Source organism: Tupaia chinensis, unplaced genomic scaffold (assembly GCF_000334495.1).
Source record: "Tupaia chinensis unplaced genomic scaffold, TupChi_1.0 Scaffold144642_1, whole genome shotgun sequence".
NCBI lineage: Eukaryota > Metazoa > Chordata > Mammalia > Scandentia > Tupaiidae > Tupaia > Tupaia belangeri.
Genome location: NW_006204503.1, coordinates 463,700 through 478,060, shown reverse-complemented (window position 1 = coordinate 478,060; position 14,361 = coordinate 463,700). Strand labels below are relative to the sequence as shown.

The 14,361-nt window shown below is 36.9% G+C and overlaps 1 protein-coding gene across 2 annotated transcripts in view; it reads left to right on the top strand.

Moving 5' to 3' along the window:
- Window positions 1-14,361, top strand: part of MED13 (mediator complex subunit 13) — a gene marked incomplete at its 5' end in the record, with an annotated part of 149,007 nt that overhangs the window by 102,088 nt on the left and 32,558 nt on the right. For both annotated transcript variants that reach the window (XM_014583722.2, XM_014583723.2), the window contains 4 exon segments: window positions 4,863-5,024; window positions 9,640-9,863; window positions 11,592-11,781; window positions 13,316-13,778. In XM_014583722.2, coding sequence (XP_014439208.1) covers window positions 4,863-5,024; window positions 9,640-9,863; window positions 11,592-11,781; window positions 13,316-13,778 — 1,039 coding nt within the window.

The window sequence follows — 14,361 nt, the reverse complement described above, 5'->3', positions numbered from 1 at the left end:
TAAAGAAGAATATTACTGGAGCTAGCAGGTGGCATAGTAGTTAAGGCACTGGACTCCTATATGACCAACCATGGTTCAAGTCCTAGACCTGATGGCTTGCTTCTTTCTGTCTGTCTCTGGTGAACACGGATACACTATAACAAATTTTAAAAAATAATAATAAATAAAATTGAAAAAAATATATATATATATTTTAAATGACTTTAGTTAGTGGGAACATTTGGGCAAACTCCTACATAAGCTGGGAGAATATAAGCTCCATGGTTAACTCAGAGAAGAGTATTTCAGTCTATGTCAGGTACAGAGACCCTGAGGGTGTAGTGTGCTTTGATATGTTTGAGAAACATTTTGGAAACTAATGTTGCTGAAATGCATTGGGTGATGGAGGAAAGTAGTAGGAGATAAAGTCTTAAGAAATCAAATTCATGTTGGTCCCTATAGACCATGTAAGGCCTTTGTAGTTTATTCTAAAAGTGATATGAAGCTATTGAACTGATTTTAGTAGGAAAGTAATATGATCTTATTTTTGAAGTCTCTGGCTATTGTATGGAAAATAGCCAAGGTAAGGTGCCAGTAGAAGCTGACAGATCAGTTGGAAGGCTATTGCAGTAGTACAAGTAAAGGATGATGTTAGCTTGGGCAAGACTGGACACAAAGGTGTAAGGAGTAGATTCCAAGTATATTTGGAAAATAGAACCTATAGGATTGGTTGAATACTATTAAAAAAAGATGAGGCATCAAGGATAGCTTGAGGAATGAGATGAATAGTGGTGCTAACTATAGAGGAAATGCTGGGGGAGGCTGAAGGTCACATCTGGAGATAGGAGTTTTAAATTAAGAGGAATAATAGGGTCTGTGTGTTTGAATATTAAAAACTATGGAGCTGGATGAAAAAATTTAGAGAATGAATGTAAATAGAGCAGACAAAGAAGGAGCTGACATTTAGAGATAGGGAAGAAGAGAGTATCCAGAAAAGGAGGTAAGTAGAAAACCAAGAAAGTATAGTGACCTACAAACCAAGTATAGCAAATATCTGAAGCACAGAGAGGGCATCTGTATGAAATACTGGGATACATCAAGGTAAAACTAAGGTGGGGGAGGGAGGGCACAACAGGTGTGTAGTGGTTTAAGGTGCTGGACTCCCACGAGGCTGACTGTGGTTCAAGTCTTGGACCTGGTGGCTTGAAAATCACACTGTGTGCATGTGCGTGCACGCTCAAAATCCTAGGAGAAGAATTGAGAAGAGATTGTGAGATGGCCATCCTCATGGGGGGGGATTTTTACTGTAGGGTGCATGTGCTCACCAGAAAGACAGAGAGACAGAAAAACAAACTGTGAAATCACCCCCCCCATTAAACTGCTATTATTATTAAAGTTACCAGTTAGATACTTTTATTACAGGCATAGTCAATCTACATTTTAGTAAAATGTCTAAGGAAGCCAGTAGGTGGCTTGGCGTTTAAAGCACTGGATTCTCACATGGCCAACCATGGTTCGAATCCTACACCTGGTGGGTTGAAAATCATGTCATGTGCGCATGCCAAAATCTTGAGTGGAGAATGGAGGAGAATGGATTGCACTGTGGCAATTTCCACCTTGAGGGTGATTTCTCACTTTCCCTCTCCGTGTCTTCAGTGAGCGCATGCACCCTATGGCAAAAGCCTAGTGAAAAAAAAGTCTCAGTGTGCCAATTACTTTTTCTAACTTTTGACTGTAGACTAATATATATACAATGTTTTGGGTTTTTTTTTTTTCAGAATCTATGTTCTTAGGTGGTATATATCATATAATAATTTTTTTCATTTTTGTGTTTTTTGGTAATTCATTCATTTTCGGATACATGAACGAAACTGTGCATGGTATCTGGGAACCATGAAGATACTCTGCTTTTAAATTGCTTATAGGAGGAGGGCCAGCACCTGGCATTGTGGTTAAGGGCACTGGACTCCCACATGGCTGACCGTGGTTCAAGTCCTGGACTTGGCAGCTTGGTTTCTCTCTCATTCTCTCTGTCCCTCTCTGGGCAAATTAAAAGAAAAAAGTAGGGGGGGAGGGAAGGGAGAGAGAAAGGAAGGGAAATGAAGAAAAAAATAAAGTAATTATTTTTAAATGGATAAATAAATTGCTTATAGACTGCTAGGAGAACTAAAACCATAACTCAGGGTTGAAAGAAGTAAAAGTAATCCAAATGGCCATCAATAAGAGGCTGGATAAATAATCATGATAGTACATATAGAATGTTATATAAACTCTAAAAATGAATGAAGTTATATATAACAAATAAGTGAAATCTTAGTATAGTTCCAGAATATTACATACAGTAAGAGACCTTTTAAATTGAGTATCTTTTAGGGTCTGGCAAATGGTGTGGTGGTTAAGGTGCTAGCTCTCGAAATGGCAGATTGCGGTTTGAGTCCTGGACCTGATGACTTGCTTTCTCATCCCCCCCATGAGTATGCATGCCTTATAGCAAACTATAAAATAATAACATAATTAAATAATTCTTTAAAAAGAAAAAGTATCTTTTTAAAAGTACTGTCTTTGGGGCCAGCAGATAGTATAGTGGTTGGGGCACTGAACTCCCACATGGCTGAATGTCATTCTAATTCAGACCTGGCAGTTTACTTTCTCATTTCCCTCACTCTGGTGAGTGCACATGTTCAATAGCAAAAGAATTTTTAAAAATAAAGACCAGCAGATGGCATAATGGTTATGTTGCTGGACTCCCACAGTTGACCGCAGTTAGAGTCGCAGTCCCAGTGGCTTAAAACTCACACTGGGCACGTGTGCATGCGTGCCCAAAATCCCAAGAGGAGAATGGAGGAGAAGGGATTGCAGCATGGCCATCTCCCCTGAAGGAGTGATTTCTTTCTTTTTTCCTTTTTTTTTTTTTTTTATGTGGCATGTGTGCACCCAGTGTGCACAGAGAGACCTTGGAACATGAACCCAGGACCTTCCTGTGGGGCCCCTGCATTGAAGAGCATTGCATTACTGCTGCACCATGGCTGTCTTCTTTTAACTGTTTCAACATGGCTACTGAAAATTTTTAAGTGACTTATTCAGCTTTCATTATATTTCTTTTGGACAGTACTTCTCTAGACCTAGTGTTTTTTTGGTTTTGTTTGTTTGTTTTTGGGGGGTTTTTTTTGAGGTTTTTGCTATATGGGCGTGCGCGTTTGCCAGACAGACAGAGACAGAGAGACAGAAAGCGAGAAATCACCCCCCAGGGGGGATGGCCATGCCTCAATCCCTTCTCCTCCATTCTCCTCTTGGGATCTTGGGCACGCACGCACACGCGCCCGGCATGAGTTCTAAGCCACTGGGTCCGGGACGCGAACTGCGGTCGACTATGGGGGAGTCCAGCGACATAGCCATTATGCTAACTGCTGTTCCCATGGAGGAGTGATTTCTTGCTTTCTGTCTCTCTGGCAAGCACACGTGCCCTATAGCAAAAATCTCTCTTTAAAAAAAAAGAATTTTTAAAAATACTTTTATTTAACTTTATTTATTTATTTATTTTAATTTGATCAGAGGGACAGCATGTGAGAGAGAGAAAGAGAAAGTGAGAAAGCAAGCTGCCAGGTCCAGGACTCAAATCGCTGTCAGCCATGCAGGAGTCCAGCGCCCTAACCATCATACCACTTGCCTGCTTCCCCAAAAAAGAATTTTAAAAAATAAGAAGAGGGGCTGGCAAGTGGCATTGTGGTTAAAGGCGCTGGACTCCCACATGACCGACCACAGTTCAAGTCTCAGACCTCGTGGCTTGTTTCTCCCTTCCCCTCTTTCTCTCTGTCTCTGTCTCTCTCTGATCAAACTGAAAAATAATAATGATAATAATAAAGTTAAATAAAGTAATTTTTTAAAAAATGAAAAATAATAAGACAAAATAAATAGTTATTTTTAAAATAAAAAATAATATCTTTAATAAGGTTTTGAAACAAGTGAACCTACATGTATTGTTTACATGCAAATAAAATTTTAGGGTATTGGTTAAGTTTTCAGATTTGCATATTTGTCTAAAAATAACTGAAAGATTAACTAGAGAAAAACTTTTAACAAAATTGTTTTAAGTAATGTTCTGGTTCTTGGGCAATGAGATCACATTTGTTAATTATATTATTATTAAAGGATATTTGTGAAATAAAAGGGTGATGTATGAACCAGTGATGAGTATTTTTGTTTATAACTCAATGTGATTCATCTAATTTGTTATTTTCAAAGATCCAGTTTACAAAGGAGAAGATATAAGTAAATGCTATAGCTGTTCAAAAAAGGGGCAAGATTATTTAAGCCATATGTGATAGTTAAGAGTATAGACTGAAAAACTGCTTGGATTTGAAATACGGCTCCATCACTATGTACTGCCTATGACTTGGGCGAATTACTTGACCTTTCTGTGCTTTAATTCATTAAGATAAATAAGGTCAATAATAGATTTATGTTACAGGGAATAAAGAGTATTAAAGAGTTAATATATATAAAACAGAGAGCCTGGCACATAATAAGAACTCAGATATTGTTAATAGTAACAGTAGCATTAGTGGCACTCCTTATTTTATTGTTACTATTACTGTTTTGGTTTTGGTTTCTTTTAGATTTTTGCCATACGATGTGTCTGCTCACCAGAGAGAGACAGAGAAGGGAGAAAGTGAGAAATCAGCCCTGGAAGGATGGCCAGCCGCAATTCCTTCTCTTCCATTCTGTTCTCAGGATTTTGAGCACACATGCACAAGTGTCCAGCAGCTGGTCCAGGATTGAACCATGAATTCAGCCTTGCGGGAGCCCAGTACCTTAACCACCACACCACCCTACTGACTCTGACACTAACTATTCTTATTCTTTCTTTTTTTTTATGCTTATAGATGTGAGTATGCAGTGCTCACAGGATATACTTCGAATGCTCCTTTCTCTTCAGCCAGTTCTTCAGGATGCTATTCAGAAAAAAAGAACAGTAAGACCTTGGGGGGTTCAAGGTCCTCTTACTTGGCAACAGTTTCATAAAATGGCTGGCCGAGGCTCTTATGGTAAGTAATTTATAATGATTTGTAATGACCGATTTTTTTTTTTTTTCTGTTCTCAGATTTCTACACCCAACTACAATGAGCACCTTAGTCTTAAATATTTTTATGGCATACTCAGTAATCTGCATTAACCATGGTTTTGTCTTTTGTGGTTTCAGTTACCTATGTGCAGCTATGGTCTGAAAATACTAAATAAAATATCCCAGGAACAGGGACCAGCAGTTAGCATAATGGCTATGTCGCTGGACTCCCATGTAGTCGACCGCGGTTCGAGTCCTGTACCCAGTGGCTTAAAACTCACACCAGGCATGTGCGTGTGTGAGTCCAAGATCCCGAGAAGAGAATGGAGGTGCAGGGATTGCAGCGTGGCCATATCCCCCCCTTGGGGGTGATTTCTCACTTTCTGTCTGGCAAGCGCACATGCCCTATAGCAAAAACCTCTCAAAAAAAAAAAAAAAAAAAACAGGAATAAACAGTTTATTGATTTTAGAAATTTTAAATTGCACTTCATTCTCAAGAGTATGATGAAATCTTACTGTTATCTCACTTGTCCTGCCCAGGATATGAGCCATCCGTTTGTCTAGTTGTAACCACATGATATATGCTACTTACTGTTCATTAGGTGCTTAGTAGGCATTTTGGCTATCAAGTTGAATAAAACATAGTATATAGAGAATTTAGTACTCTGTGGTTTTGGGCATTTACTAGGAGAATTTATCTCTTCCTGGATAAGGGAGAACTACTATACTTGAATTAAGTTCACCGTGTTCCAATTCTCATATTTCAGCATTTCCCACATTTTAATTTATTGAGTTGTCTAACCCTGCTTCAAAAGAAGCAGCTTTACTTAGATATGATTATATAAATATATATTGGATGTCTCAGTAAGATTTTTGTCAAGAAAGGTTATATAGCTAAGAATTTTTTAAAGGGTAAAAGTACTTCTGTTGTAAATTATTGTTCCATAAAATTGAATTACAAAGGAGGAGGCCAAAGGGAGGAATACTAGTGGTGAAAGGTCCTAAGGTCTTCATTTAAAAAAAAAATTAGGACAACTACAAAAACATGCTACTTGTGACTAGAGTGGAAAATAAATACTCTCAATAAGTATTCAATATATTTATGGTCAGCTGATGGAAATGGATTTTTATTATAGACTATTGAATTATTTGTTGAAGATTATCTCTGAAAGATAGAGCTTTTAAAATATATTCAGAATAATAGATGTGATGAATAGATTTGCTTTTTCAAATGGTTTCTGAATATATTATGAATAGAAATAGATTTGCTTAATGCTGGCAGGTGGCGTGATGGTTGAGGTGCTGGACTCCAACGTAGCCAACTGTGATTTGAGTCTTGGACCTGACAACTTGCTTTTTCACTTTTCTCTCACTCTCTTGCTTTTTCTTCTTCTCTTACTCTCTTATCTCTTTTTAAAATTTTAAAAATAAATAGATAAAATTAAATAAAGAAATAATTTTTAATTATAAAAGAAATAGATTTGCTTATATTTTCCTTCTTTTTTAATTGCTAAATAATTTAAATGCATAAAAAACTGATTCTATGAAAAATGTAGATTAATGATATCTTTTTTAGTATAGGCTTTTACATGCTGCTTAAAACCAAGATTGGGGGACCAGTTGTGAAAGTGCTGGATCCCAGGTGGCCTACTCCATGCTTTGAGTTCTAGACCCAGAAGTCTGAAAAACACCACAGGCAAATGTGTATGCTTGGCCAAAATCCTGAGAAGAGAATGAGAAAGGGATTGTGGTGTGGCCAACCCCCTAGGGTATGATTTCTCACTTGTTTCTCTCTCGGGTGAGCACATGTGCATTATGACGAAAACCTTAAAAAAAAGAGAGAAAGAAAGACCCTTCGAAATCAGTTAGTTACAGAAATAAAATATTTTGTTGTTGTTTTTTAGATTTTTTTCCATAAAGTGCATATGCTCACTGGCGAGAAACAGAGACCAAAAGAGGGAAACTGAGAAATCACTGTCCCACCCTCATGGGGATGATCATGCCACAGTCCCTTCCCCTCCATTCTCTCAGGATTTGGGGCATGCACACACATATGCCTCTATCTTTTAAACCACCAGGTCTGGGTCTCAACCCTCACACTGGGCCATGGGGGATCCTTAACTACCATGCCACCTACTGGCCACAACTCATTTTCTTTCTTTAATTATTTTATTGTGGTAAGTACACTTTCCATGAGATCTACCCTCTAAACAAAATTTTTACCCTGGGGTCTGCATATAGTGTGATATATTGGATGTCTCAGTAAGATTTTTGTCAAGAAAGGTTATATAGCTAAGAATTTTTTAAAGGGTAAAAGTACTTCTGTTGTAAATTATTGTTCCATAAAATTGAATTACAAAGGAGGAGGCCAAAGGGAGGAATACTAGTGGTGAAAGGTCCTAAGGTCTTCATTTAAAAAAAAAATTAGGACAACTACAAAAACATGCTACTTGTGACTAGAGTGGAAAATAAATACTCTCAATAAGTATTCAATATATTTATGGTCAGCTGATGGAAATGGATTTTTATTATAGACTATTGAATTATTTGTTGAAGATTATCTCTGAAAGATAGAGCTTTTAAAATATATTCAGAATAATAGATGTGATGAATAGATTTGCTTTTTCAAATGGTTTCTGAATATATTATGAATAGAAATAGATTTGCTTAATGCTGGCAGGTGGCGTGATGGTTGAGGTGCTGGACTCCAACGTAGCCAACTGTGATTTGAGTCTTGGACCTGACAACTTGCTTTTTCACTTTTCTCTCACTCTCTTGCTTTTTCTTCTTCTCTTACTCTCTTATCTCTTTTTAAAATTTTAAAAATAAATAGATAAAATTAAATAAAGAAATAATTTTTAATTATAAAAGAAATAGATTTGCTTATATTTTCCTTCTTTTTTAATTGCTAAATAATTTAAATGCATAAAAAACTGATTCTATGAAAAATGTAGATTAATGATAACTTTTTTAGTATAGGCTTTTACATGCTGCTTAAAACCAAGATTGGGGGACCAGTTGTGAAAGTGCTGGATCCCAGGTGGCCTACTCCATGCTTTGAGTTCTAGACCCAGAAGTCTGAAAAACACCACAGGCAAATGTGTATGCTTGGCCAAAATCCTGAGAAGAGAATGAGAAAGGGATTGTGGTGTGGCCAACCCCCTAGGGTATGATTTCTCACTTGTTTCTCTCTCGGGTGAGCACATGTGCATTATGACGAAAACCTTAAAAAAAAGAGAGAAAGAAAGACCCTTCGAAATCAGTTAGTTACAGAAATAAAATATTTTGTTGTTGTTTTTTAGATTTTTTTCCATAAAGTGCATATGCTCACTGGCGAGAAACAGAGACCAAAAGAGGGAAACTGAGAAATCACTGTCCCACCCTCATGGGGATGATCATGCCACAGTCCCTTCCCCTCCATTCTCTCAGGATTTGGGGCATGCACACACATATGCCTGTATCTTTTAAACCACCAGGTCTGGGTCTCAAACCTCACACTGGGCCATGGGGGATCCTTAACTACCATGCCACCTACTGGCCACAACTCATTTTCTTTCTTTAATTATTTTATTGTGGTAAGTACACTTTCCATGAGATCTACCCTCTAAACAAAATTTTTACCCTGGGGTCTGCATATAGTGTGGTGATTAATAAGACACTGGACTCTATGTGTACAACCACAGTTTGAGTCCCAGAGCTGGCGGCTTAAAAATCATGCCAGATGCATGTGCCTGCATGCCCAAAATCTCTTTAAAAAATACCTTTTTTTGAGTATACAGTGTGTGTGTGTGTGTGTGTGTGTGTGTGTGTGTACAGTATATCATAACTCTTCTATAGCAGTGTACAGCTAATATTGTTGGCTCTTTCCCCTTTATGTGGTAGGAAATTACCTTTTGGTCATAAATGTTGCAATTTTTTTTTTTCCAATTTGATGTTTTAATTTTGCCAGAGAGCATGTGTACTTAACAAAATAAAAAAAAAAAAAGAGAGAGAGAGAGAGAAGGGGCAGGGAAAAAGTATCCCCCATGGGAAATGGTCATGCCAAAATACCTCCTCCATTTCGTCCTCCTTTTGAGATTTTGGGCATCCATGCACACATGCCAAAAGTGTTTTTTCAAACTGTTGGATCCAGAACTTGTACTGTGAAGTTGGCCATGTGGGTTCCAGCCACCTTAATAACCAGGTCATGTGCTGGCCTATGTTGTTTATTATTTGTCTTTATTAACAGTATAATTTCTCATGCCAAAAATGTAAATTTATTTAGATTAATCAGTGTTTAATGTTATGATTAGAAAGCCTTCCCCCAGTCCAAATTTATTAAATATTAAATAAAACCCCTGCTGTGCTTTCTTATTATACTTCTGTTTGCCTTTTTTTTTTTCCACTCAATTTTTTTTTTTACATTCACATTAAAGTAGTTACATATGTTTTATAAAAGCCATTTAGGAAATTCCTAACTGGAAAATTCTCAATCACTGGCTTTAAATATTTTATGTTTAATCAGATACTAATAATGATATCATTACATTTCACATTAAGTTAAAAGATGACATATCTTACTTTAAAGTATTTTCTTAAAATACATCTTTCTTCTCTAGGAACTGACGAATCCCCAGAACCACTGCCAATCCCCACATTTTTGTTGGGTTATGATTATGATTTTCTGGTGCTTTCTCCATTTGCTCTCCCTTATTGGGAGAGACTTATGCTGGAACCTTATGGATCTCAAAGAGATATAGCCTATGTTGTATTATGTCCAGAGAATGAAGCCTTGTTAAATGGAGCCAAAAGCTTCTTTAGAGATCTTACTGCAATATATGAGGTAGGTGTTTTAAAAAGAGATGGCATTTTTAAACTACCTTATGATTTGTATGTTTATGTGTAAAATGTATTAGGCAGTTCATGTTAGACTGAATGTTTAATTTTTGTCCTAGTCAGTTACATTCTTTGTCAAGTATCTCCTAGTCCATTTCCATGGATCACAGTGGAAATCACCATAGTGGAGAAAAGCATTTGAGGGGATAGATAGCTCATTCATAATACCCTTTTCTAAAACAGAGTAGCATTGTTAAGTAGTGAGCAAAATTGAACATTTTTAAAAATTCTAGTTCTGATTCTCTAGGACCTCAGATAATGACAGTAAGCCTCACTTTCTACACATGTAAAATAAAAGCTATACTAAAAATCTCTTAAGATTCATTTCAGTTTTGAATTTCTTGACATACCTTTAAGTTACAATTCTCATGTTATATTTACCACTAGGCACAGTGATTTCAAATTATGACTGCTGTGGAATATAAAGTATTATTTCATTATACCTTTTCCACAAATGCTTGAAAATTTGGTCTTTAAGTTTCGGTTTCTTTTACAATCTGGATCGTTTTTCTTACAAATTTTCCACTTATTACATGTATCGGTAGTATGTTTTTCCCAAACAGTTGTTTGAAACAGCAAAATCCTCCCAGAAAAAAAGTTTCATCGTTAAATAGGTTTGGAGAAACATTGTGTAGGTTATAATACCTTTTAGATATTCATGATTTGGGGCCAGCAGGTGGTGTTGTGGTTAAGGCCCTGGACTCTCACATAACTGGCTGAAGTTTCAGCCCCAGACCTGTCAGCTTCCTTTCTTTCTTTCTCCCTTTCTCTCTTCTCTCTTCTCTTCCTCTGTCCCTCTAGTGAGCACACATGTTCAAAAGAAAATTAAAAATAGTAATAAATAAAATTAAATAATTCTAAAAATATTCACAATTCACACTAGGTTATTAGAGGCTATGAAATTCTAGCAGTAATAAAATCTTTGAGGATGTGCTACTTCTCTATAGATTGAGGTCACATGGGAAGCCCAGGTTCCATTCCAAACTCACCTCAAAAGCTAGATGTGGTGATGCATGCCTATAATTGTAACTACTCAGAAGACTGAGACAAGAGGATTGTGACATGGTGCAACCCTGTCAAAGAGAAAGAGAGGGAGAGAGGGAGGGAGGGAGAAAGAATGAAGAGGAAGAAAGGAAAGGGAAGGAAAGGAAGGAGAGGAAGAGTAAAATAAATGAAATCTTCTGAATTTGCTTAGTCCAGTGTTAAAAATTTATTTGACACTAGGCTTCTTGTAATAAAAATTAGTAGCCTGCAGAACTAAGGGGAGAGCTGGCAAATGTCTAGTGTTTATATACCACTTTATAGTTTGCTTTGACATAAGTATATTTGTATTTTTATACATGAATTGTAATAGATGTAACAACCTAAAATAATTATATTTTTATACTTCTTTCTGCATTCTGTAATTTCCTGTTATTCAAATCAAATGGTGCTACTGTTGTTATTATCTCATTTATTCATTAGAAATACTTTAATTTTGAAAGAAATATAATGAATTTTTAATGTAAAAAAGGAAAAAGCCAATGGCTCCATTTCACCCTTATATTTTTATCTCAAATTTCTATTATAAATGAATAAGATTATTTTAAATATCTTAAATTCTTTTATATGTATACCTAAATACTATAATAAATAACTAATTCTTCTTTCTATATATATATATATATATTTGTAGTCCTGTAGATTAGGTCAACATAGACCTATTTCTCGACTATTGACGGATGGGATCATGAGAGTTGGATCTACTGCATCAAAGAAACTATCAGAAAAGTTGGTAGCAGAATGGTTTTCTCAGGCAGCTGATGGTAACAGTGAAGCATTTTCTAAACTCAAGCTTTATGCACAAGTCTGCAGATATGACCTAGGTACTGAATATATATTTCTTGTATAAGGCCAATGTGTTAGCTTGGTTCTACCAGCTGTTTTTGTAAATAAAATTTTATTGAAACAACCATCCTCATTTATTTATATAGTGTCTCTGCTGCATTTGTGTTATAAAAATCCCAGCCAACAGAGGCTATATGACTGCAAAGCCAAAATTATTTACCGTCTTTATCCTTTATGAAAAAAGTTCATTGATCCTTGGTATGGGGTTCTCATCAGATAGGAGGAAATTGTGGGGTTTTTTTTTTTTTTAATTATTTATTATTAAATTTGACCAGAGAGAAAGAGGGAAAGTGAGAAACCAGGCTGCCAGGTCTGGGACTCTAACCACTGCTGGCCATGTGGGAGTCGAGCACCTTTACCACCACACCACCTGCTGGCCCCAATAGGAAGAGATTGTGATTTATAAACAATTTCTCTTCTGTATAGCCTAGTGGTTGTAAGTTTATTAACATTAAGATTCTTAATTTGGGGAGAGGGAACCAGCAGTTAGCGTAATGGCTATGTTGCTGGATTCCCACGTAGTCGACCGTGGTTCACGTCCCGGACCCGGTGGCTTAAATCTCACGCCAGGCGCGTGTGTGTGCGTGCCCAAGATCCCGAGAGGAGAATGGAGGAGAAGGGAATGCAGCGTGACCATCCTCCCCTGGGGGGTGATTTCTCGCTTTCTGTCTCTATGTTTCTCTCTGTCTGGCGAACGCACACGCCCTATAGCGAAAAACCTCTCCAAAAAAAAAAGAAAGATTCTTAATTTGGGGACCAGCAGTTGCCGTAATGGTTACGTTGCTGGACTCGCATGCAGTTGACTGCAGTTCAAGTCTCGACTGGGTGGTTTAAAACTCATGCTGGGCATACGTGCATGCATCCCCAAGATTCCAAGAGGAAATTGGAGAAGAAGGGATTGTGGCATGGTCATCCCCCGGGGGGTATTTTTCACTTTCTTTCTCTGTCTGTTTCTCCAGTGAGCACATGTGCCCTATAGCAAAAATCTCTCTTTAAAAAAAAAGATACAAAGAGATAAAATAAGTTATAGTTAACTCCTTGACTTAAATATTAATGGACTTTCTTTAGACTGGATGCAAAAAGATTCATAACCAAATACTAAATCTTACCAGACTTTTCTATAATTTGAACCCCATATTCTACCATTTTATTTTAATTAGCTACCAGTCTAGTCAGTATTAACTCAGCTTGTGATTTAGGAATCATTTGAATGGTTTGATGGAGATTTACTAGATACTGTTTTTTATACTTAATTAATTGTAACTATGAAATATAATTTTAAAAATATTTTCATTTCTTTAAATTGTAGAAAATGTTCTGCTTTTTAAATTCCATTTTAGATTTATTTTGTTTTTAGGTAAAAATAAAAAGCTAGTATATGTTACACTGTTAGCAAAAAGCTTAGGGAGTATAATTATCAAAGTATCAACTGGATTATTATTTTATTCATATAATAGAATAGAAAAAAGAATCAGTAAAATAAGAATTAAACATCCTGTTTTTATTCTTTAGGTCCTTACCTTGCTTCTCAGCCATTGGACAGCTCTCTGCTTTCCCAGCCAAATTTAGTTGCCCCTACAAGTCAGTCTTTGGTTGCTCCACCTCAGATGACAAATACCGGAAATGCTAATACTCCATCTGCCACCTTAGCATCTGCAGTGAACAGCACTATGACAGTGACTTCAGGTGCTGCCATATCTACTTCAGTTGTCACAGCTAATTCAACTTTGACCACAACTTCAGCTTCATCTTCATCATCCTCCAACCTGAATAGTGGAGTATCATCAAATAAATTACCTTCATTTCCACCCTTTGGCAGTATGAACAGTAGTGCTACAGGATCCATGTCTACACAAGCAAGTACAGTTCAGAATGGCCAGCTAGGAGGACAGCAGTCATCACTTCTACAGACAGCTGGGATTTCAGGAGAATCATCTTCACTTCCCACTCAGTCACATCCAGATGTGTCCGAAAGGTACCTATAAAAATATTGATAGGGGCTGGCAAGTGGTACGGTGGTTAAAGGCGCTGGACTCCCACATAACTGACCATGGTTCAAGTCTCGGACCTGGTGGCTTGCTTGCTCCCTTCCTCTCTCTCTTTGTCTCTCTCAGATCAAACTGGAAAATAATAATGATAATAATAATAAATAAAGTTAAATAAGAATAATTCTTAAAAAAAATTATTTATAAAAAAATATATATATATATATATAGATGTTGAGCTGTCAGATGGCTTGGTGGTTAAAGGCTTTGGACTCCTACATGGAGAACACAGTTTGACTCTTGGACCTGGCTGCTTGCTTTCTCATTTTGTCTCTCTCTCTCTCATCAAATTTAAAATAATTGCAATGGGGGTGCCAACAGATGGTGTGATGGTTAAGGCCCATGGCCGACCTTGGTTCAAATTCCAGACTTAGTGGCTTGCTTTCTCACTTTCCTTCTCTCTCTCAGTCTGCTGACTATATCAAGTTTTAAAAAATAGTACTAATAATAGATTAAAAATAATAATAACAATAGGTACCAGCTGGGCTGGCAGGGGGCATGGGGGTTAAGGTT